At 47.3% G+C, this 24,892-nt stretch overlaps 1 protein-coding gene across 3 annotated transcripts in view; it reads left to right on the plus strand.

The window, feature by feature from the left end:
• The window catches only part of Rgs9 (regulator of G protein signaling 9), a 70,407-nt gene that overhangs the window by 15,216 nt on the left and 30,299 nt on the right, over positions 1-24,892 (plus strand). For 2 of the 3 annotated variants that reach the window (XM_038328072.1, XM_038328071.1), the window contains 7 exons: positions 4,047-4,097; positions 5,220-5,326; positions 5,511-5,562; positions 5,810-5,868; positions 7,667-7,743; positions 11,209-11,290; positions 19,422-19,493. In XM_038328072.1, coding sequence (XP_038184000.1) covers positions 4,047-4,097; positions 5,220-5,326; positions 5,511-5,562; positions 5,810-5,868; positions 7,667-7,743; positions 11,209-11,290; positions 19,422-19,493 — 500 coding nt within the window. The remainder of the gene's footprint in view (positions 1-4,046; positions 4,098-5,219; positions 5,327-5,510; positions 5,563-5,809; positions 5,869-7,666; positions 7,744-11,208; positions 11,291-19,421; positions 19,494-24,892) is intronic. The other variant, XM_038328073.2, reaches the window with a different exon arrangement.

A 24,892-nucleotide genomic window follows, 5' to 3' on the forward strand; every position in this document is an offset into this window, starting at 1 on the left:
CTCAGTGGACTATGACCTGAGATATATAAACCAAATAAACCCTTTCCTTCCTAAGCTGCTTTTGGTTAAGGTGTTTTTTATCACCGCAATAGAAACCTAATTAAGACACTTGCCAAACTGTCCACAGCCCATGTTTATAAGTAAGGCTTCATTTCTGTTATGTGTGATTGACAGCTGCTTTGTTGTTCCAGCTGCAAAGGTGTGATATATGGCTGTGCTCAGACCGCATTAGGTTTACAAAACTAAAATATTTGCTACTCTTTGGCTGGGAAACCAAGGCTTTTATCTTCCTTCTAATTCACACCAGACCCTTCAGAGCTTTCCCATGGGGATGGAGCCCCTAGTTTCTCCTTGCAGGAGTTTTAAGGGTAGTCCAGAACATCGCTTGGGGAGAGTAGTGTGTTGAGGGTGCTGGGTTTGAGCATGAGAATGTATTTTGCTTGGTCTGTTACTTATGTTCTATGATCAGGTTTTGTATTAGAGAAGACGTGACGGCAGGGCCTGGTGCCTACATGAGTCAACTGTGTCTCTGAGCCAGGGATCTGTGAACCTGCACTCTTGACCCTACCCATGCGCTGAGCGTATTTCTCTCTCTCTTTCTTTCTCTCTCTCTCTCTCTCTCTCCTTCCCTCCCCTTCTCTCTCTGCACATGCATGAAAAGGATCAACCTTAGTTATTGTTCCTCAGGGGTCATCCACCTTGTTTTTTGAGACAGGGTCCCTAACTGGCCTTGAACTTGCCTGTCTATCACCCCAGCCTTCTTGTTATCACACTTGGCTTTAAAAACAAAACAAAACAAAACAAAACAACAAACAACCACCCCAAAATGGGTGTTGCAAATCAAACTCCGGGCCCCATGTTTGTGTGTGAAACACTTCAACAACTGAGCGGTCCCCAGCACCTAAACTGTATATTCTTCATATAAGATGCCCTCATGTTGTAGAGATTTGCTGTCTCCATCATCCTTCTGATGGCTTTGAATGTGTCCCTGATTAAAAGCAAAACAAACAAAGCAGAAAAACCCGCCAGGGTGATCATACCTGTCCTACCTTACGGGGAGGGACAGAGCACTGGCGGGCGATCTTACTACTCATCAGGCATCTGCTGCCTGCAGGACCCCAGGGCACCACAAGCTCATTCACATCTGAGCCATCTCTCAGGCAGAGGTCTCCATTCATGGGTTACAGTGAGAAAATCAGGATGGGGGCAATGTATTGTCAAGGGTTTCTCCCACACAAGTAACCAAAGACCCACTTATGGCTTGTTGGGGCAAAATAGGAATTGATTGGAGTGCTTTGGAGTAGTTCAGGGACACGTGGGAGAGTGGGAATAGAGTGGCCCTGGTCATCTAAAGAGTGGAGACCCCGGGTAGGATTTTGTTGGGTATCTCTGTTCTTCACATTGTTTTAAGAGGCAGCTGTCCTTGAAGGCATCCCGGCTACTGTTGGTCATTTCTGCCTTGAATTTGCTAATTCTGGACTAGAGGACCCTTCAGTGGGAAGTTCTTTGCTTGCTGGTTGGTAACCCCAGTACTTGGCATGGCTGTCTGTGTAAGGATGTCTAACAAAAGCTCACTGAGTATGTGGATTAATTCTGAGTTAGCTTTGCAGAGAGCCCTAGATGTGAGTGGGACGCCTGGGGCTTAATCCCTCAAATACTCCTTTCCTAGCCCTTCTCTGGCTTTCTCACTTTAGAGTGGCTACAGAAAGCCCTGTCTGAGACAAGGTGCAGGGATGAAGAGACCCTGGTGCTCAAGGGCCCAGCATGTGGCAGCTGATTCACAGCTTGAGAAAGTTGGCAGTTTCCTCCTCCGAGTCTGCCAACAACCAGGATAAAGTTAGGGGTGGGTATGACAGCCCCTGTTTTCTAGAAGGGGCTATAGATATATAAAGAAGTCCGAGAAGGCTGTAGCTGTGGCTCTTGCCTAAGGTGGATGAGATCATGGGTTCAATCCCCAGTATTGAAACAAGGACAAGGCTAAGGGTTGAGCCCCATAGCACTGAGCCCATTCATGAGGGACCTTGAATTTGAGTCTGGCTTTGAGACTCGCCTCCATCTTATCCTGTATCAGTGTGTGTGTGTGTGTGTGTGTGTGTGTGTGTGTGTGCTTTCTTTCTGTGGACACGGGTTATACGTGGTTTCTAGATTTGGGTGAGGCTACCCATCTGCCCTGTCTTCTCTTGAGTTCCACCTTCTGTAGAAACGGATCATGAGGGGGAGCCCCCACCCTGCCAAGACAGAGCCAGTGACGGCAGATGTGCATCCAGGTTCTTCCACGGCAGGAAGCAGGGCTTCTGGGAACGGTCGGCTGTGGAGCCTGCACAGCCAGCCTGCCGTGCCGCCAGCACAGTCCCCCGAGGTGCAGATGCTAGTGGCGCCGTAAATTCGTTTGGTCTATTTCAGGAAGCAGTTAAGTGGATGAGAAAGCCCTGGGCTCCTTAGTGGAGAGTGCTAACCAGCCTGATGGCTGCCTGAGGCAGACTTGCAAGCTGCATGCCTTTAAAGAGAGGAATGGAGCGGAATGTTGGTTGACACACAGAGGCCTAGGATTTTAGATGAGGCATCTTGCTTGGGCACTGCCAACTGGGGGTGAGTCAAAGCTGAGAGTCACAGGAGGTGAAGATGTTGGAAGTGGCAGTGGTGGCATGTGGGTACCAACAGAGAATGGTTGGTTATCCGTCGCAGTCTACAGAATATATAAGGAAGAGGTACAGGTCGTTCATACTTAACCATAACTGTGTCAGATAATTAAGTCCACACAGTAGGTCACAATGGACCTCTTTGGAAGGCTATAAAAGAAATGTCCTTTCCTTACCTCTGAAGAGGGAAGTATCGTTTGTGACGGCTAGCCGCAAAGATGCCAATGACAGGACCTTGAGCTCTGACCTTTGGCATGCCTTGTGGGCTAGTACCTATGCGGGTAGGGACCAGACTCTTAACTTTTGGGAATCAGGCTGAGGATGTGGAGAATGCGGCCATTGGCATTTACCAGATAGTGTCTGAGTTGGGGGGATTGGTTCTGGGCACCTTGTTTTTCTTTGGAGTTTTGTACAAGAGCATCTGGTAGTGAGGCTAGAGGCCTCGGGCTGAGAAATGAGCTCAGAACTCCCACAGGTCCTACAGTTGCTCCAGACTTCTCCAAACTTATTTTTGTCTCCATCCTTAGATAAACCTAAATGCTCAGGGATGTGTAAATGGGTCCATCGCCTCTCTTGACTCATCTCTGCCTGCCTCTTCTCTCCTGCCTTTTGTTTTACACAGTCTTAGCTCTGTGTGGTGCCCCTCCATAACCTGAGACGCGCAGGGCCTGAGGAAGGAGTACAAAGGGAGCCCACATTCTACTTTCCAAAGTTTCGTATCAACCTACAAAACGTTACTAAAATAGGTTCCCTCCTCCACTGGGATAAAAGTACCTTTGCACAAACTTTAAGGTTTGAATTTAGAATTCTCTGGCTCCTAAGTGTTATACCTAGAGACTTGGATGTAGGAGGACCATCGCTGCTCTCAGCCTTTCTTCAATTCCAACCCCAGGTTCTGGTTCACTCTTGTGTGTGCAAACTCCATTCAGAACCCTAGCTGACCTTAAACCTACCTTTTTTTTTTCCCAAGTAGGAAGACTCAGTCTGTTTGCTGTTTAATTGATGAGTGGTGGTCTTTAAATGATTTTGTGGTAAAAAGATAAAGATAGCGAATGAGGTGAAGACTGAGTGGGAGAGATAGAAACAAGAATTATGAGTTCAAGACGACATTGACTAAATCGAGCGATTTAACTCTCAGCCTGGGCAACGTAGTAAGACTGCCTCACAATAAAAAACAAGCAAACGAATGAATAAAAGACCATGTATAGTGGAGGTTAAGCTGCAGATCTGAATCAGGTCACGGGGGATCTGAATTGTTCTGAGTTATTTGAGTGAATGGGTGGGGTCTCTTCAGGGATAGGATCACCACCAAGCAGTGAGGAGGCACAGCGTGGAGGAGAGTTTGTGGTCCTGGGCTACATAAGTTGCAAGGTCTTGGCATAGATCAATTACGTCTCTGTTTTGCAGGAGGTGATGTTCTACAGTGGATCATCCAGCGCCTTTGGATCTCTAACCTGGGTGAGGCCTTGGCCGATGCAATTACTGATTGCTGTGCATGTGGTACTAGAGGGGAAACCAAAAAGGAGCGTACTCAGCTCCCAAATAAATACATGGAAATTTATTTTTACTTATGAATGCCTGGCCTTAGCTTGGCTTGTTTCTAGCCAGCTTTTCTAGCTTAAATTATCCTGTTTCTCTTTAACTACATTTGCCTCTGGGCTTTTTCCTTTTCTTTATTCTGTATATATTTCTTTCTTTCTTACTCATGACTGGCTGTGTGTCTGGGTGGCTTTCCCCTGGCATCCTCCTCTCCTCTTTTTCTCTCTCCTCCCTCTTCTCTCTTCCTTGAGTCTAGATTTCTCCTTCTATTTATTCTCTCTGCCTGGCAGCTCCACCTATCCCTTCTCCTGCCTAAGTATTGACTATTTGCTCTTCATCAAGCCAATCAGGTGTTTTAGACAAGCAAAGTAACACAGCTTTCCAGCGTTAAACAAATGCAACATAAAAGAAGGCAACACATCTTTGCATCATTAAGCAAATACTGCACAGCATAAACAAATGTAACACATCTTAAAATAATATTCCATAACAGAGGAGGCTTTGCAGGAGACATTAAGAAATTTGCATCTCAATTGGAGAGACAGGACCTTCAGAAATAAAAAAAAAAAAACAGAGTCAAAAGCAAAGGCAAGGGCTGAGCTGACTCAGTGGGTAAAATGCTTGCAGTACAAGCATGAGGACCTGAATTTAAGCTCCTAGCACTCACGCAAAAAGCAGCCCAAGTCTGTAAACCCCACCCTGCGAGCCGGAAGTGGGGCAGGAGAGGCCTTGTGGGTTCACTGGCCACTACTCTAGCTGAAATGATGAGCTCCGGGTTCTGTGAGAGGCCCAATAGGTGGAGAGCAATAGAAGAGACCTGATGTTATACATATGTACATGCTTATGCTCACACACATGTACTACATATACATATATGCACATAAAAATCAAATAATCCTTGAAAAAGAACCTCTTTCCCAGTCTTCAGGTCTTATGTTGTAAGGATAGAGTACTCTCTTGGAGTTTGGGGGGCAGGCTGACCCATGAGATTCGAGTTTTGGCCCCACTCCTAACTTTTATCTGGAAACTCCTTCTCCCCAGAGGCGCAGAACCTGGGCAACTTTATTGTCAAGTACGGCTACATCTATCCCTTGCAAGATCCCAAGAATCTTATCCTCAAGCCTGACAGCAGTCTCTACCGGTTTCAGGTGAGCTTTGACCTTGACCTTAGATGCTAATGTGGGGTAGACCAGTTGGCCTTATATTCTCACCGCTCAGGGATTTAGAAATGGTGCAGAGGGTTAAGGTAGTGCTATTTTTCTCATTCTAGGGCTGAGGGTCCATGAGGTCCCAGCCCTGTGGGTAACCATGGTTTTATGCTTTCTTTCGTAGACACCATATTTCTGGCCCACTCAGCAATGGCCAGCTGAAGACACAGACTACGGTAAATACTTCACTTCTTGTATGCCTCTGCCCTTGCCTAACACACTGCTTATTTGCACGCTACATTTGGGCGACATTTGTCTAGCTGTCATGGCGACCTTTATGTCCATTCACATCTGTATTGGAAGTATCCCTGCAGGCTGGGATGGGGAAAGGGGATGGAATCTAGTTGGCTGAACATCTTTTTTGACTACCTGGGGGTTTTGGAATATGACAACGATGGGAAATACCATTGCTTTCTTTTCCAGCCATCTATCTAGCTAAGCGGAATATCAAGAAGAAAGGGATTTTAGAAGAATATGAAAAGGTACAAAGGCATATTCAACTAGAGTTTTATAATGGAATGGAATGTGTGTAGTCATGAGCTATTTTTCTCTCTTCCCTACATTACTACATCTGTCTATCCATCACTCGTTTATCTACCCATCTATCCTCCGTCCTTCCACCATCCATCCATCTATATCCATCTCTCCATCATCCACCATTATCCATCCATCATCCACCTATCCATCCATTCATCCATCTTCCACCTATCGTCCATTTATCTGCCCATTCACTGATTTGATTACAGCTCACTGAAACATTCTTTTTCATGTGTCTCTTCTGTTTTCTCCTGCTGTGGTCTAAGCCCTTGCCTTGGTGATTACTGGGGACACTGAGGCTACTCTGTTCCTTTTTTGTACTCAAATGATATAACTTGATATACATGATAACACACAGCCCTGGATGAACAAATTTAAACTTAAATGCATTGGGGTAAAAAAAAACAATAGGACAGGAAAGACTTTTATTTTGGAGTGAGTGGGTCAGATTTCCCAAAGAACATGTCTGAAACGTCAGAAGGCATCTTACTTTCATTCTGTTGCTATGATACATGTCATGACCAAAAAAACAAAACAAAACAAAAACCAAAAAACAAACAAACAAATAAACAAAAAACCCTTGGAAGAAAGGGTTTATTTAAGTTTATATTTCCAGGTTACAGTCCATTACTGAGGGAAACTGAGGCAGAGACTGAAGTAGAAACCGTGGAGGAATACTGCTGTTTACTCCCTTTCTCACTGATTTATGCTCAGCTGGTGTTCTTACATAGTCCAGGACCGCCGGCCTAGGAATAGCACTGCCTGGAGTGGGCTGGGATCCATACATCAATTAACAGTCCCATAAGACAATGTCCCACAGATTCTGTGACACAGCCAGTCCGATCAAGGCAGTTCTTCAATTGAGAGTCCCTCTTCCCAGGTGACTCTAAGGGGTGTAAAGTTGACCCCAAAAGCTTACTCAGTACATAAGGCTGACATATCCAGCAGAGGGCAATGATCTTTATGGGTTTTAATTCTTTTAAAAACTTGTCCTTACCCATCTACATCCATCCATCACGGCAAGTCAGGGTTAATCTTTGTGAATTCTTTATTAGCATATATTAATAGCACAAAATATTGGATTTCATTGTGATAGTTTCAGACAGTTTGCAGGCCTTCCTTCCTTCTCTCTTTCTTTATAGTAAGCAAAGTTCTGAGCTATACTCTCAGCTCTTTTAGTTTTTTTTTTTGTTGTTGTTTTTTGAGAAAGGATCCCACTGTACTCCTCGGTTTCGACTTGAACTTAGGATCCTTCTGTCTCAGCCCCTTGAGAAGCTGGGATCACTGGCCTGTGCCACCGGGCCAATCTCACTTTCTAGATTCTGTTGTTCAATATAGTTTCTATTGCCACCGTCCACCTTTTTTTCCTCCATAATAAGATTTAGGATACATTTCTCTTATTTTAATTTATTTATTTTTGACACAGAGTTTCTCTCTGTAGCTCTGGCTGTCCTGGAACTCATTCTGTAGACCAGGCTAGCCTCAAACTCAGATATTTGCCTGCCTCTGCTTCTTAAGTGCTGAGATTAAAGGTGTGTGCCACTACTGCCTAGATTTGTTTCTTTTTTGGGGGGGGGATACATTTATTTTAAACAAAGCAAATGAAGCCAAGGACAATGAAGCTATGGGAGATACTGGGCTGTGGGGAGCCAGGGTATCCTTTGCTGACTTGAAGCATTGTGCCTTGTTATTTGTGGCCCGTTCTGGGAGACAGGCTGTCCTCATTTTGTTTTTCTCTTCTAGGAAAATTATGATTTCCTGAACAAAAAGATTAATTACAAGTGGGATTTTGTCATTATGCAGGCCAAAGAGCAGTACCGGTGAGTGAAATGTGGTCGCAGGTCTTGTCTATGGGCCGTCTCTCCTCTCTCCTTCTTTCCTTTTGTGTTATTTAACTTAAATTTCGGGGGGGGGGGGGTATGTGGGGTGTGTGTGTGTATGTGGTATGTGTGGTGTATGTGTGTGTGTGCATGTGGTGTGTGTGTGTGTGTGTGTGTGCGTGTGTGGTATGTGGTATGTGTGATGTGTGTGTCTGTGTGCTCCGGTTAGATGATAACCTTGGTGAAGCACGGATACCAGCCCTCTTATCCCTTGAAACTGAACATCTCACTGGCTTGGGACTATGCAGTTCTAAGTGATCCAGGCTGACTGGCCTGAGAATTCCAGGAATCTGCCCCCCCCTCTCTCCCTCTCTCTCTCTCCAGTGCTAGAATTACAAGGATATGAAACCATGTGTAGTTTTAAAAAATATTTATCTATCTATTTATGTGGGTTCTGGAGGGTCAGACTTGGGCCCCTGTGCTTGGGAGGCGAGCACCTTACCAATGAACGCATCCTCCCATCCCACCGTTTCCTTTGATTAAAACCAGTCCACGGTGAGCGTGTCTATGATAAAGTCCAGGCTAGGGCTAGGGAACAGAGGACACAGCCCAGCGTATCCGGCAGACTTGACACAGTAGGATGCAGTATGTGAGATGAGGGTCATGTGACAGGGTCTGTAGAGGGAGCTGCGGAAGTAGAATCCTTTAACTCTGAAGGATGTTGGTGGTGGGTGGAGGGGGAGAGAGGGGTGTTCTAAGCAGGTAGAAGACAGAGATTGCCCTGTGCAGGTATTTTCTGTGGCTGAAGCAGAGTGTGGAGTGTTGAATCGGCAGTGCCTGCTCCCCACGACAATTCACAGGCCCCACAGGGTTTGTTTCTGGCTCACATTTGTGCCAGCTGTAGGTCATCTGCTGCTTTGTTGTGCCTTCTCTGACTTCAGGACCCAGAATGACAAATCTAGGAGCTGAAGTGAGACCACAGTACATGAGAGTGAAGGATTTTGGCCCATAGTTTGGGGGTCTAGTCCATGGCAGCAGGGGCCCAAGGCATCTGGTCACATTGCACCCACATGCAGGAAGCATAGCAATGAATGCTGGTACTTGGCTTGCTTTTGCCTCTTTGTTCGGTCTAGCCCATGTGATGGTGCTGTCTACAGGATGGGTTTTCCCACCTTAGTTAAACTTTTCTAGAAACGCCCTCATGGTCATGCCCAGGTGCGTGCCTCCTAGGTAATTCTAATCCAGTGGTGTTGGCAATTAAAGATTCACTGCCGTGCCCCCATGGGGCACTGATGAGAGATCTCACTACTCCTTCAGACACCAAAGTGTTCCTGCCTGACATGTTTGAGACAAAGCAACACAGAGGGAACTTGCTAACACGCCATTGATATTTGCTTGCCAGACTTCATTTGGGGTTCACAGGTGCCCTCTTATTTTATAGAAGATGTGCGTGGCATGAATGTGTCAGCCATGGTTATCCTCTCTCTTTAAGTTGGGAAACTGAGGCATGAAGAGATTAAATTTATTTAATCAAGCTTGCTTGTTTGGGCTAGAATGATCAAATTCTATTCCGTGTACAGTTTTGCATTCCTAGTGGGTTCCGAGCTGGTTCCTAAGCTGGCCCCAGGAATACAGAGATGGAATTGTGTTTATCCCCCCATGCCCTCCCCTCTACTTCTGTGTTCCAACTGGGATAATCCCAGCCACCCACACACCCTGACATAACCCTTGCAGGCACTGCGGCTCAGAGCCTTTCTCAGTGGCTCCCACTTCCTCCTCCAGCAGCTCTAGATAAATCTCCGAGTACCCAGACTCCTGGGAAATTCTCTCCTCTCTTCACTTCCAGGTGCAGTGGGATGGGGAATTCCTGAAAGGCTTATTTCTTCTGAGACTCCACAACTTAACTCAAAGACTACCTCTGATTTCAGACTTAGGACCCTGCCACAAAACTAGATGGGCCGTGTGGGTTGACCCATGGGGTAGTTTTTGTTATGCTGAGCCCCTCCTTCTGCCCTCCTCCTTCTCTTCTCTTCCTCTTGTGGCAGTGTGACTGCTCTTCCTTTTGTGGCCCAGCCATTGCTCATGCTGCGCCTGACCTTCTATTGGTGAAGAACAGCACAAAATCCCACCTGGTTCCCAGGGGAGGGGAAATAGACCCTTCCACCAATGGAAATGGCATGGAGACATAGTTCAGAACCACTACAGAGACCATCCTTGTTTTTGCTTTATAGTTTCTCATAGTAAAAATGTGGTAGGCAAGTCTATATTTACTTCTTGAATGTTCATGTAATGCTTAGACTGAAAGAAACTTGAAGGCTGGGGCTGTTTTGACTCCTAGTAATTGGAACGTAGTGGGAGATCAATAAATCGATGAATGAATGAAAGTGAACAAATGCTGTTGTGGAGAGAAGTCACATGATCACCTAAATGAATTCCTCATTTACTGGCTATTTTGAATTGTGTCTGTCACAGCTCTCCTGCCATCGTATGTATCACATAGATGCTGTTGAGCAAAGCCAGAAAGGCCTGCTGGGAGCATTAGAGACTGGCTCTATTTACAAGACTGACTAGCATTGTAGAAACTGTGCAAGCCTCAGGCTTCTCTGGGTCCATCCTCCTGAGGAGTCAGCCTGGTTAACCTGGAGGAAAACCCATTAGGTTGTTATGGGAGAATGGGCATAACAGTGTTTCTATTTAATTTCCAGAGGAGGTTGGTAAAACCCCCTGCCGAAATGGCAGTGCTCACCCATCTGGCTCTCTGGATGCTATTATGTTATTCACAGAACATTAATGGGGAAATAAATCCACCGGCTCTGTCGTGAGGAGGGTGCGTGCGTCATCTCACGTTGCCTGGTAAAGCAGACGTTAATAAATGTGAGCAAGGCTAGTCCTGGAAGTGGGACTGGGTGTGGTAATGAGTGCTTCTTCCCTTCGAGAGGAGGAGGCCCACATTATTTCCTCCTGCAGCGGCCACGAGGAGATGGTTAGACAAAACAGGATAACCTTTAAGTCCTCAGCAGGACTGAAAATAAGCTGAGTTGTCTCTAACTCACTGGAGGGACAGAGAAGGACAAACAGGTAGGGAGAAAATAGAACACTCTGAAGCCACCATTGCTGTGCCACATCTCTGCTGTGGACTGGCATCTGCCTGTCCCCATGTTGATCATGTTGTTGGTCAAAGCAAGTAACCCAGTCTGAAGCCGGGGAGATCAAATTTTGGCCCACGTGGTCATCATCTCTGCTTCCCGCAGTAAGGAAGATGGTGATGGTGGTACCCAGAGCAGAAGTGTGATGTTGGCAGTGCTTGATGTCTGTTGTCATTATGGCTCTTGGGAGTTGTCTGAGCAGATGGGGAAGGTGGTTTAAGGCATCAGGAATGGATGCTGTCTTAGACCAAGAGATATGAAGTACTCCTGGCCTGAAAATAGCTTTTTTGTTTGTTTGTTTGGTTTTTTGTTTTTTTAGGACTGGCAAGGAAAGGAACAAAGCTGACAGGTACGCGCTGGATTGCCAGGAGAAGGCGTACTGGCTGGTGCACCGTAGCCCTGTGAGTATGGGCTCCCTATCCCCTCTGAGCTTTCCCACTCTCCTGTCTCCCCACTTTGCCCCAGCTACCTCTGGCTGCCCTGCTCACTAGGGTTAGAACTGGACTAGCCGCAGGATCTGTTCAGTGTGGGCGACCTGGATGAAGAGGCCTTGTGCTTGCGGCTTGTCCGTCAGGGTTAAGTGTTGCCCTGGTCTGAGTCACGGGAATCAACTCATTCACGAGGACTTAGACATCTTCATTGTTGTCGTTTCTTCCTTGGGAAAAGAATGTAAGAAGAAAATCTGTGATAACAGACAGTCTGCAGAGCCAAAACTGCAGCTCTATCTTTTCCTCCCCTGGTTCAGGTCAGCAGCTGGAATGGGAGGAAGGTGGACGGACTGAGCAGGCTTTCAAGCATCCCATTGCTTGGAGCACCTTGCTTCTTTGGCATTGGGACTTCTTTTTATTTTAGGTGTGTGAATGTTTTGCCTCCATGTATGTATGTGTACCAGGTGCATGCCTGGTGCCCTCACAGGTCAAAAGAGGGTGTCGTATCCTGTGGTACTGGAGTTACAGATGTTTCTGAGCAGCCTGTGGTGTTGGAAGTAGAAGCTGGGTCCTCTGCAAGAGCAGCCAGTGTTCTGGACCACTGAGCCATCTCTCTAACCCTACTTTGGGACTTCTAATAAGAGATAGGCTATGTGTAATGGATGTAGCCTGTCCCAGCTCAGTATTAGGAAATGGCAGTCTCATTCCCCAGCTTCCTGCTAGAGTTATCTCTGCTGCCTCAGTTTCCTCCTGTGTCAAGGTCATATGCTCTTCCCTTGGGGTTACAGAAAGTGGGTGAGGAGACAGAGATTCAAGAAAGTGGAGCATTCAGAACAAACGTCCTTTCTCCTCCTCCTTTACTGACCTTGCCTCCTGAAATGGCCAGAGATGCTCAGAACAGGAAGTGAATGGAGCCAGGGGTGGTGCTAAAACCCACCATCAACCCACCAGAGTCTGGTTATTTACTTACCTTTGTATGTTGCCCACAGATTTTTCTTAAGGTGTTGCCACTGGGGTGCGGGTTTGGAAGTTGTGTTGCTGAAGTGAACGTTCCGGGCTTAATTCCCAAGTAGCTTATTTGGATTATCTTTGCTTCAGGGCAAAAACAAATCTTAGGTGCCTGTCGCAGGTGCCTGGGGATTGGGTGTGGATGACAGAGCACAGAGTCCCAGAGCCCCATCGGAGGCTTTGGAGTGGGGATGTTTTGTGAACTTCACATTGCTCGTGTGTTCCAAAGCAGCTTGCTGAGGATGAAGGGGAACGGTGGGTTCACACTTACTGAGCTGGCCCTGTGCCCTGTGGCACCAAACCTGAGGGAACCCTCTCCCTTTCAATGTGGAGAATGACTTCCTGTGTGCTTCCTGTGTGCTCCTCCGTGGGTAGGAGGAGGCCACTGTGGCTGAAGCCCTTACAAAGGACTGCTCAGTGAGCTGCACAGGACCCCTCCCCCTGCCTTGGTTTCCTTACCCAGAAGGCCAGAGGAAAGAAATGCATAATAGATCACCTAGGTCCTCCTTAATTTTCCTGGTGTAAGCTCTCAGCCTCCACTGGGGAAGTGTCTGAGGGGCTCTTCACAGCCAGATACACGAGTCCATGTGATGTGCTCTCTGCATAAGCACCTTTCCCTGCCTCCTCCCAGCCCTACTAACATGATATATCTTGTCTCCATGACTTCCTTCACTTCACATTTTCACTGCTAATACCATGACCACCGTCACCACTACCACCAGCGTCGCCACCACCCTCACAGTGACCACTGTCATCACCGTCATCACCACCGCCATCACCAACACTGCCGCCAGCATCGCCACCACGGTATCATCATCACCATCAGCACCACCAGCACCACCTTTACCGTCATCTGTCATCCCTGTTGCCACCAACATAGCAGATCTGAGCTGAAAACTCACATCTCACCAAGCATTCCGCTCTCATTCCTTTATCTGCTCTTCGCAATCCTCTGTGGAAAGGCGTGTTATTCCCCTTTTACTGATAAGCAAACTGAGGCTCAGGGTGCTGTGCTCTGTCCACCTATGCCTCTCACATGTGCTAGAGGATCTGAATGCACACACTTAGTTCACTACGAGTGCTGTCTCTTAGTCCCTATGCTCCCTTTGCCTCCTGTGACGATGTCACCTGATGTCCTTGTGTGTTTTAGTTTGCGTGTAACTTTCTGAGTCACCGATGCTCCATAAACGTAAACATTCGTGCTCAAACAAGACCGGGCCGCTTTGTTAGTGTGGGGGAATTCTAGTTAAGTTTGATATGCTTGGGGCAGTCTTAAAATACAAAGGACAGGGCCGGAGAGTTGGCTTGAAGGTTAAGAGCACTGACTGCTCTTCCAGAGGTTCTGAGTTCAATTCCCAGCACCCACATGGTGGCTCACAGCCATCTATAGTGGGATCTGATGCCCTCTTCTGGCATAAAGTTGTACTTGCAGACAGAGCACTCATGCATAAAATAAATAAATAAATAAATCTTTTTTTAAAATTAAATGTGGAGGACACAAACCACTCCTCCTGTCTGTTCTCCCTCACTGCTGGCTTCTTCAGTTGAAACCCAACTAGTTCAGGAATGAGGCAGGACTGTATGTGGGGCCTGCTGTCCCTGACTCCCCTAGAACACTCTTCCCCTTTTGCTGGACAGCCCAGGGAAGATGGTGTTCTATTCAAGGAACATCTCTGCCTGGAATAGAGCAATCTGTCTGACAAGCTTCGGGAGCCCTGGAGCCCACAGACTGCCAGACTGTCTCCAGGAGACCTAAACAAACCCTCAGCGCTATGGGAAAAGAGCCAGCCGTAGCAAGCCGAGCATTTGGCTCCGTAGCTGCTGAGCAGGAGTTCTGGGGACCTACTGTGGCCACCTGGTAGATTAGAGTGTGACGTGGCCACAGTTAGCACATGAGCTGTTTACTTGTGCATTAGCCTGTAACCTTTTTTTCAGTTCTTTCCAATTTCTTGTATGCTTACATTGTTCGTGTGTGTGTGTGCATGTGCATGTGTGTATGTGCGCACATGTGTGTATATTGTATATATGCTTGTTGTTTGCAGGTGTGGGGCACATGGGTGTATGTGTACATGTAGTGGCCCGAGGCTGGCATCAGAATCATCCTCTGCTTTCCTACCTCATTCATTGAGGCATGGGTCAAATCCAGGGCTCACTCATGTGGCTAGTCTCACTACCCAGCCTGCTCTAGGGATCCCCTCTCTGTCTTCTAAAGCTGGAATTATAGTCTGACTGCTGCACCCATCCATCATTTATGTGGTTCTAGAGATCTGAGCCCTCATGTGTGTGCAGCCAGAGCTTTAACTACCGAGGCATCTCCCAGCCCCTCATTTGTCTCTTTCTTCAGCCTTAAATTCCTTATTGGGCTTCGACCACCAGGAAAGGAGTGTTGGGCATATAATACCAGCTAGCCATCACTGAGTCCGTACTGTGCACTTGTGAATAAAGAGCTTCCCTTCGATGCTGTCCCCAGAAAAGCCATCCCTAGCAGAGGGTGAGATCGGACATGAATTCAAACTGAGCATGATACAAACAGTATAAACGAGCACAGGGAGAAATGGTTTCCCGACGTAGTTAAGGACAACCTTGGACTGCTCTGCCTGCCTTTCTTACCCAGTTTATGCATTGCTAGGGATGGAACCCAGCGCTTCATGTATGTTAGGCGAGCACTCTACCAACTGAACTACAGCCCTAGCCTGAGACGTGATTTCTTGCACAAACTGTTTTGAGGTTTCCCCGTGTCTTCACTAAGCCACCTGGGCCCCACTCAGTGTCTTCTCAGGGTACAGTCCATTACTCGGGTCTGGTTTTCTGCAGAGAGGCCTTTTTGTGGCCTTGTGTTCTAAGGCAAGTTGTCACGTGAATAAACATTCAATAAAGACGTCTTCATTACGGCCACATACATAGCTACCAACTAAGAAGGTGTCTGCTCTCCGCTTTCTGCTGAGGTTGAGCTAAATGCCCCGCAGTGGAGTGTGACAAAATAAGGTATATCCGATGTGATGGGCCATTGGGAAGCTATTTAAATGATAGGGTCGAAGGTCATTCATTAACCTAGGAAGTAGTCTGAAATATAGTGCTGCATCATAAAACTGTATAGAACACTTGATAGATGCTGATGGTGATTTAAAAAAAGCAACACAACTTTTGGATGTTTGTTTTATGTTAGGTGTTCTTGAGCCGGTGGGGATACCTGGCTTATGAGCTGGATAGCCATGGACATGGACAGGGTTCACGCTCTCAAGGACCGTGAAGGAAAACGCGACTACATCTGTTATGCAGATGAATGAATAACCTACAGGGTGCTGTGTAAGCTTGTAGAGGAAAGGAATCTCCCATCAGCCCAGGCACCAGGAGACGCCTCCGTGTGGAAGTGACGTCCGAGCTGTGCTGGGAGCAGAATTTTCTAGCTCTCCAGCCTAAAGCCATTCAGCCTCATTTCTCTTCCCCTCATTCCTTGCTTCACTCTGTTTATAAAACAAGTAGTGTTTTGTTGATCCTCTCTGACCCAGGGGCCAAAAGGGCCTGCAGCTTTAGGGAGGCGAGGGTTGGCCTGTGAGAGGGAACTAGAGGGTGCTCATGGGTGACTAGGTAGAAGGCCCTTGTCCCGGTGCCACCCTGGCAAGCTGATTTCTGCTGATGTCATTGTCAGATTACCAGGCATTTAGCAAATGGCCCCTTTTGTTTATGCCTAAGGGATCTAATTGAGATGTCACATCTGGTGCTCACAGCTTCTCCCGTTGAAGGAGGGAAGCTCACAGCTCAAGCATCCCTGAAGGACTTTCTGTGAGGAGACACCAGGGCAGAAGGCATCTGCGGGAAGCACCTCAACCGGTTGCCTTTAGTTCTTGCACATGGACAATGAGCTCTGGATAACCTTAAATTAAATATCCACCCATGGACCAGAATGTGTATCTGCAGAAGCTCTGGTAGTCATTACAGTAGGAGAAAGGCTATACTAAGTGCCTGATAGAGGAATGAATGAATGAATGAGCCTCGGAGGCTTTCTGGGGGAGCTTGGACAGACAGTGGTTGGGATTACAGCTTCTTCAGCTGGGACTTAAGGCGTTGCTGCCCATTAGAGAGGCCAAGGGAAGAGTACAGCCAGAGGAAGGTGTCTGGCTGTTTGGTAGAGCTGGTGAAGAAATCTGCAGGGGTGGGGGATGGTGGTGAGCAGGAACTGGAGAGGATGGCAGAGCAATAAAGGCCAGATGTGGCCTTGAGCCTGGGTGGCAGAGGTGGCCTTGGAACTGGTTTCAGCTATGCACTTAATAAAACTGAGGCCCCTACTGCCTATTTGCTGTCGTCTGCGGGGCCAGTTCAAAGGAACAGTTAAACAGCCACCTCAAGCCTGGAGCAGATGACCCCATGGGGCTACTGAGGCAGCTGGTGCCGGTGAAAGGGGCTGGACTGTGGCTGTAGGTCACTGTGGGGTGAGCTCTGAGTGTGCACTGAGCATGTATGAATATGGGTACATGTGTGAGAACATATGTGTAGATGAGTGTCATTGTGTAAGTTGAGGGGGTGTGTTGGTGTGTTAGACCAAACACTGTGAAAGTGTGTATGTGTGTGACATCCATCTTCAGTGACACTGGTGGGGGTGTCTCTGTAGCAGACGTAGGGGAAATCCCTGGAGGCCATTTTAGGTGAAAGCATTCGTGGGATGGCCACATCCTTCCCTTCTTCAGATGAGGTTAGATCTTCTTGGGACCTGATTGGGACTTCTGTGGTGTCTCTTTGTGACATTTATCATTATTGTCCTTTATCCTCGTATGACAACTAAGGGATTTCCCCATCCCCAAGACTGGAAATGTCCCTGTATATTATCAGGGATGTACCCTCAAAGCAGGAGTCTCGGGTCATACTCACTATCCTCTCAAGGTTTAGCCCAGTGTCTAGAACATAGGTAGTATTCATCAGAGCCCACAGGTAACAGGGTGAGGGTGGGGACTCCATTTTCTCACACTCTTCTCACACATCTTCTGTTTTGCTTCTCACCTCTTCCTTGTATAGTCTGTAGACCCCATATTTGCCTCTTTGGTAGCCTGCTGAGCTAGGATGTGGTATTTAGCAAGTCAAATACAGGGTATCCATTTTTTAATGATTCGCATTGTGTGTGTGAGCACAGACACACACACACACACACACACACACACACACACACACACACACACACACTTATCCCAGAAGGGGCATGGAGGTCAGAGGACAGCATTTGGAGCTGGGTTTCTCCTTCTATCTTGTGTTGAGGCAGGGTCTCTCTTCCTGTAGCTGTGTTGCGCACCTTAGGTTTCCTGGTGTGAGCTTTGGGCTGATTCTTCCGTACTTGCCACCCATCATGCTGGAGGAGGGCTGTGATTACAGATGTGCACCACACCATCGGACTTTCCACATGTGTCCTAGGGCATGAGCTTGGGTTTTCAGACTTGTGCGGCAAGCACTTTTACCCTCTTCCCTGGCCTCAGCGACAACTGTTTTGTATAAAATAGTTGATATCAGAATTTATTTTCTATCAAGATCTATTTTATGTTCTTAATAGAGATATACAATAAGTGTAAAATTATTGGAGCTAGGCGTGGTGATATGAGCCTGTAAGGTCAGGCTGAGGCAGGAGGATTGTGAGTTCTAGACTGATTTGTGCTGCATTGTGAGTTCAAGTACATAAAGACTGTTTCTCATGCTCCAAAAACCAAAACCAAAACCAAAAAATAACAACCAAGCAAGCAATTTATGTCTCGACTCCTCCAAAATGTCTGGGATCTAAATTATTTGTGTTTATCTGAAGTTAACCAGATGTCCTAGATTGCAATCTAGCAGCCTGACCTCTGACTGAAAAATGTTCTCGATTCTGCTGATGGGCTAAGACCTGATGACGACAGGGCCGTCTCTCTGCCGCATGAAGTCAGCCTCATTAATAATACGTGCCGACACTTGCTTGTACAGAAGGAAGTGAAAAACCTCAATTGCTGGCCTCAAGTACATGAGAGAGGCCAAGTAAGACTGGGTGCCGGGCGGGGGGGTTAACCAGAGGAAGTGGGCACTGACAGATTGCTGACGCAGGTTTGGTTCCACCTTCACATGCGTGACCTTAAGCGACAGTCCAGGCCCTTATTCAGTGACAACTGCTCTCTGTTGATGGTGTCATGTTCTATGTCATATTCTATCTTGATAAATCCTAGAAGTACCTTTCAGGCAGGAGGCATGATCATCTCTGCTTCTCAGATGGCTGGGCCAGTGAATACCGGATGAAGTATCTTCTAGGATAGTGGTTCTCAACCGTCCTAATGCTGCACCCCTTAATACAGTTCCTCATGTTGTGCCCATCCCCAACCATAACATTATTTTCGTTGCTACCTCGTAGCTGTAATCTTACTATTGTTAAGAATCATAATGTAAACATCTGTGTTTTCCGTTGATCTTTAGCAACCCCTGTGAAAGGGTCGCTTGACCCTCCAATGGATTGAGAACCACAGCTCTAGAGGTTTGGCACATCTGGGAAACAGCAAACTAGGAGCTGGAATGGGGGTAGCGCACGACTCATGCACTTCTTGCTTCCTTCTAACCCAGCCCAGGTGGCAGCTGCAGAGTGTGATGAAGGAGATCCATAGGAGGAACCGGGAGTCTCATGTACCAATTTCAGTGGTCTTACTGTTTCAGGGCTCTCCATCCATCCATAATCTATGCCATCTGTCATGTATCCATCGTCTGTCTGTCCACGACGTATCCCATCTGTCGTCCATCCATCCATCTATCCATCTGTCTGACCATGATACATATCCCATCCGTCGTCCATCCATCTATCCGTTCTCCTACGGTGATGCACAAACAGCTATCTGTCCTTCCCCTCCCTTTCTCCCTCTCCCCTCCCTCTCTCCTTCCCGCTGTGTTGAGTGCTGGGTGTCTGTACTAACAGACAAATAGCCCTGGGAAAGCTCTCTATCTCATTTGGGGGTTTATACACCCTCACATTTCCTTCTGGGCTAGACCACTAGCTCTTCTCAGCCTCGTCTCTCAGTTGGCAGGTTGGCAAAGAGCCAAAGTTGATCAGAAACTAGAGACTCTTCCTGCGGTGACCCTTTATTGTTTTCCTTCCATTCAGCCTGGGATGAACAATGTTCTGGACTACGGCCTGGACCGCGTGACCAATCCAAACGAAGTTAAGGTAAACCAGGTATGTTTGATGCGTTCCGGACAGGGTCTGGGGAGGTTCTGAGGTTGGGAGGGTATCCACACGTCCATCTGTGTCTGTGAGGCAATGTTACCTCTCCTTGGAGACTGATGATGGTATCAGGGTCTGATTTATGGCTCTGTGGCCTAGGGGTCAAGGGAAGAGGAGGCCATTGCCAGGGTCCTGGGTAGAGAGTGGTCACAGTGAATGAATGAAGGCTGTAGAGCAGGCCATGTGATGCCCGAGTCGTTCACACTTTGGAAATCCGAATGAGATTTTTCAACCCGGTGTGTCCTTGCTAAGGCTTGGCCTCTGGGCATGAGAAGGGACCTGGAAGGGTGTGTCTGGGTGGCGGGGGAGAGGTGCAAGTGCACAGTGGGGAGAGAAAAGAGCAGGATGCAGCTGAAGTAGCTGAAGTAGCACTGAGGTGTGTGGAGAGGGACTTAAGAGTCCCCAGAGAGCATCACCTGGGGACATCATTAGGACTCGTGTCCAAAATGACTCTTCCTTTGATACATTTGGGGCGCATCAGCCAGCTTTCAGGCTACCATTCTCCTAGCAGCCTCTTCCATGTTTTTCTTGTCAGATAGCGGATCACTGCCAAGGTCTTGTAGGCTCAGTTGCTATGGAGACAGAACCATCTAGTAAAATACAGAACCCGGGTGGGAGAGTTTTTTTTTTCTTTTTAATGGATAATGTACTGCTCTGGAAACCTCTCTCCTGTGGAGGAGGGGGGTGGAAGCAGCATGCCCTTCACTGGCTCTGACATGGGTGGGGTGTGGGGACTGGCTGGGGCTCAGCTGTGTGGATGTGGGGTGTGGGGAGGTGAGAACAGGACCTTCACACTGTCTGTTTTGGGGGGTGGCCTTGGAGCTGTGCTAGCCCATTGTAGATACCATAGCTGGAGGACTTCTGGGGAGTGTGGCCAATGGGCCTTCTCCCTGAGGAAGCATCTTCATGCCCCCAGGCCACTGTACCTTCCAGTTTTTATAAACCTGGGTGTGCCAGCCGTTGGCAATGCTCTGAGCAGGGAAGTAGAGGCCAGACTGGGTGCATGGTGTAGCACAGGCTCATGGTGGTGGGTTCTGCATGGGCTGTGTCTTCTTTGCTGTACTCACCTCTCTCTCTCTCTCTTTCTCTCTCTCTCTCTCTCTCTCTCTCTCTCCAGCTCTCTTTCTCCTGTGTGTGTGCACTCTGGCTCTTGTGGAGCAGTAAGAAGAAACATCACACGGCTGCCCTTCCCTCTCCAGCAGCGCAGGGCCCATCGAATCCCTTGTGGAGGGAGGGGCTGGGACCAGGGATGAGTGTTGTGGCTTTCTCATGAGCAGGTGACCCTATTTCCTCCTCTTCTTTTACCTGCACTGAGAGGAGAGGGTCACACAGAGAGCTTGGAGCATCTTCCACGAGGCCTGAGAAAGGCAAAGGTTTGCTTTTCGTCACAGTGAAGAACGGGGTCGTTTCTGAGAACAAGGAGATTCTTGACATCTGTTTCCCCTCAACGGAGGCAAAAGCCTGTTGAGCATGAGAATGGAGGCTCTTAGGCTGGCAGGTGTCCAGGGCCTTGGGTTGTCAGCTTCATCAGATGATGAACACTGGGTGGTAAGGGCTTCCCAGCCCTGGGAGGATCTGGTCTGTCTGTCTCTCTCCTTTCAGTTCCTATACCTTAAGGGTATACAAAAGGTCAAGTGTGTGACTCCCCCCTCCCTCTTTCATTCCCCAAAACATTTGACCCTACAGGGAGAACCCTGGGTAGAGACTGAGTCTGCCTCTGGGCCCTGTTATTTTCTCTGGACTAACCCTTCTGTCCCTGGTCCTCCTCCACCCCAGGAGGGGTCACACTGCCATCTAGTGCTGCTCATGACAGGGTCACACTGTTACCCAGCGATGAGCGGCCACAGTGCTGAAGAGAGCCAGGCCCTAGGAAGGAACCCAGTTCTTCTAGTTTTGGTCAAACTCCTGGGCCATTCAGAACTTGAGTTTCCTAATCTATAAACTACGCCTAAGGTTAGTTCTTTAGGAGATTAAGCAGGATCATTTGTAGAAGTGTCTAGAGCAATATACAACATGTGAGGTATCTAAGAATAGGTGTTATTCTTACCATCATAACGTTATTATATTGTGAGGGAGGTGGGTTATGGGGAATCATCTTTACTTATGTCTTTGCTATTATTCTGTTTCGTTTCGGTTAAGTTTTAAAGTTAGCTTACAAAGCGATGGGTTTTAGGAAGCCATTTTCACACACACACGCACGCACACACACACACACACACACACGTTCTTGATTCTCTTTCTCTGGAGCAGGGGCATTTTCATTTTGTGATGAGGCTGTGCAGGCTGTGAGTGGGTGATGCTGCCTCTCCTTGCTCAGGAAGTATTAGACAGACAAGTATCTGCTCAGATATCCCAGCCTCAAATCCCGGCTCCCCCGACAGCTGTCCTTGCTCTCTTTTGTGTGTACTTTGTACTAACAATTTCAGTTTCTGGATTTCCCAGTTTGCAGCCTCTGCTCCACTCCCACCCCCTGCTCTTAGGCCTGACTCGCAACCTCACTGTCTTCCCAGCTAGTGTTCCCTCACTTCTCCTTATAGACTCCTACCAGGCTACCTCATCCCCAGCTCTCTGCTTGACTGTCTTCTGGCTCCCTTTCTGCTGTCTGGCAGAGATCCCAAGGCTTCTCAGGCATACTCTGACCCCCTAACCTTCCCTGACAAATTGTCCCTAGCCTCTGAGGGCCACAAGATGTATAAACAAGTCTGTCGCTATTTGGGAAATCCCACAAGAAGATAACAAGTTGTTAGAATGTCAGGAATGGAGATCAGTCAGATTCCCCAGGCAGCATAGTTTCAGTGTGGAGAAGGGGAGTCCTTTAAGCGGGAGTATAGACTTGGCTTCGCTCCAGAAGAGACCACATCCAAGAGGAGGGTACATGCGTGAGAATCCCAGGGTTAAAAAAAAGAGCTTGCATCGTCCTGCTCTGTCACCAGGTGGTTGTCTCTGAACTGCACAGTGTGTGTGGGTGTGTGTATTTTTAATAACTTTAGCATGATGTTTTTATAACCTTTTGGCTAAATAATAATAATAATAATAATATTGATAGTTACGTTTGCAAGATTTAGCAAACAACCCCTCCCACATGATTCCTAGTTAAATTTGGATTTCAGATAAACAGTGATAATGTCTTTCAGTATAACTATGTCCTGACTATTGCCTGGGACAATATTCTATCTTGTAACAAGAGAAGATGCCACATCCTGCGTGTGCCATATTTTAGCAATAGTAATGTTGCTAATTAATTAACCCTAATTAATGGCCATTATATATTGAATCTCTGTAATGTGCCAACTGCCTATATTATTTTATTTAGCCCCCCACCCATATTTTCCTTTTATAAATGAGAAACCAAAGGCTTGGATATGCCAAAGAACTGTCCAAGATCAGATAGCCAATAACATGCAAAACCAAGATTGTAACTTTTGTCTAGACCCAGAGCTCATATGCTTCTCTGAGTCACCCCCTCTCACAGGTCAGATGTCAGTCCACCCTTTAGAAAAGTCCTGAACCTTTCCCTGCACTGCCTTGTTCTGCACACAGAGGTAACTGATCCCGTGGACAGGTGTAGGTAGGAGCTAGAACTAAAAGCTGAGATTCACATGGACACGCCAAGTGAGGATGCCTGGGATTCAGCTGGATCCCATCATCGGCTGAGCATCCCCAACTCAACATTCTGCCAAGTCTGAAACTTAGCGCACTAAGATGATGTCACAGGTGGGAAAGCTTACATTGTGAAACGTTGTTTGAGCTGGACATCCTTTAATTCTAGCACCCCACGAGTTCGAGGCCAGTCTGGTCTCCATAGCAAGTTCCAGGCCAACCAGAGAGCTATCACGAGACCCTGTCTCAAAACACAAAGTTTATTTCATGTACAAAATTGTTGGGAATATCTTATAAAATTATACTTAGGTTATGTGTAGAGGGTATAGACAAAGTACAAATTGATTTTCTGGTTAGACTTGAGTCTCATCCCAAAGATTTCTCATCAGGTATGGGTAAATTTCCAAAAATCTGAAATCAGAATTGCTTACAGCTTGCGTTATTTGGAGCATGCAGTCCCTCCCCCATGCTGGAGTGCGCAACGAAGGCCGGACCCCAGAAAATTACTCGTAATTCTAGGAACCAAAAGAAAGACTAGAAACTGCACCAGGGGAAGCGTTCTGAAAAGATGGTAAAAACAAAGAAAGTAAATGACGTGTAAAAATCATTACAATTCCGAATATGGAGACAGTGGCTCCACGGGCAAACGTGTGAAGCCACAGAGAGATCAGCAGAGGTAGAAACGGAGCATGTGCATGTGGCTGTCACTTCCAACGATGCTCCCTGTGGGGCCTAGAGAATGACAGGACAGCCAGAGTCCTACTCCTTTCTTCTGGGTGTGTGCACTGAGGATCCCTGAGCCACAGGACTGGCCGTGGGGTAGTGGATGATGGGAAGTTTGATGGGGGTCCTAGGGTCTCTAAAGGAGGGCATCTAAGATACTGGCTGCTGGGCATCGAACAAGCTGTGGATTGGTCTTTATGCCATTAGTGGGATGAATCGTGTTTCCTGTCCTTACATCTCATCTCATGGTTGGGGATTTTGCTCTCTTTGTTTTAATCGTAAATGGAAAGGCTGGACAGTATTCTGTTCTGCAGCAGCGCTCCTAGTGCAAGGCAGAGGGAGGCTGCGGTGGAGAGAGAGGCCACAGGCCCATGTTTCCCGTGGCTCACTCCTCAGCCTTGCATATGGCGGAGGTGGCTTTGAACTTTGGTCAACGATTGCCCAGACGTGACTGCGACAGGTATTAATGCCGACGACCATCCAGAGCCTTTATCTTCTCAGCACAAAGTCAGTCGTAACCTCTTTCTCCTTTGAGCTTTTTAATAGTTCAGAGAAGTGTAGGTTGCTTTGTATTTGCAGAGGGATAACCACGTGCAAGAGCCTAGCTCCTACTTTAGCGGAGGCCCTATGTTGTTAGATACTATTCCGAGGAACCACTTCAAGAAAGCTCTAACAGACACATTTGATTATAGTCATTTGAATGCAAGTCTATCCCGGTCCCCTGGTCCCTTTCTGCCTAGATTACTTGTCTTCTAAAACAAAGCCCCATGTGGAGAAAGAATGGGAGCAAGGATAGATGTGCTTATCCTGATTGCCAAGACTCTGGATCAGCAGTTCTCAACCTATGGGTCGAATGACCTCTTCCCAGGGGTCACTTATCAGATATCCTGCATATCAGATATTTACATTGCAATTCATAACATAGCAAAATTGCAGTTTCTGGTGGGGGGGGGGTCACCATGACATGAGAAACTATATTAAAAGGTTGCAGCGTTAGGAAGGTTGAGAACCACTGTTCTAGAGTTTCT

The sequence above is a fragment of the Arvicola amphibius genome, chromosome 4 (assembly GCF_903992535.2).
Source record: "Arvicola amphibius chromosome 4, mArvAmp1.2, whole genome shotgun sequence".
NCBI classification, from domain to species: Eukaryota; Metazoa; Chordata; class Mammalia; order Rodentia; family Cricetidae; genus Arvicola; species Arvicola amphibius.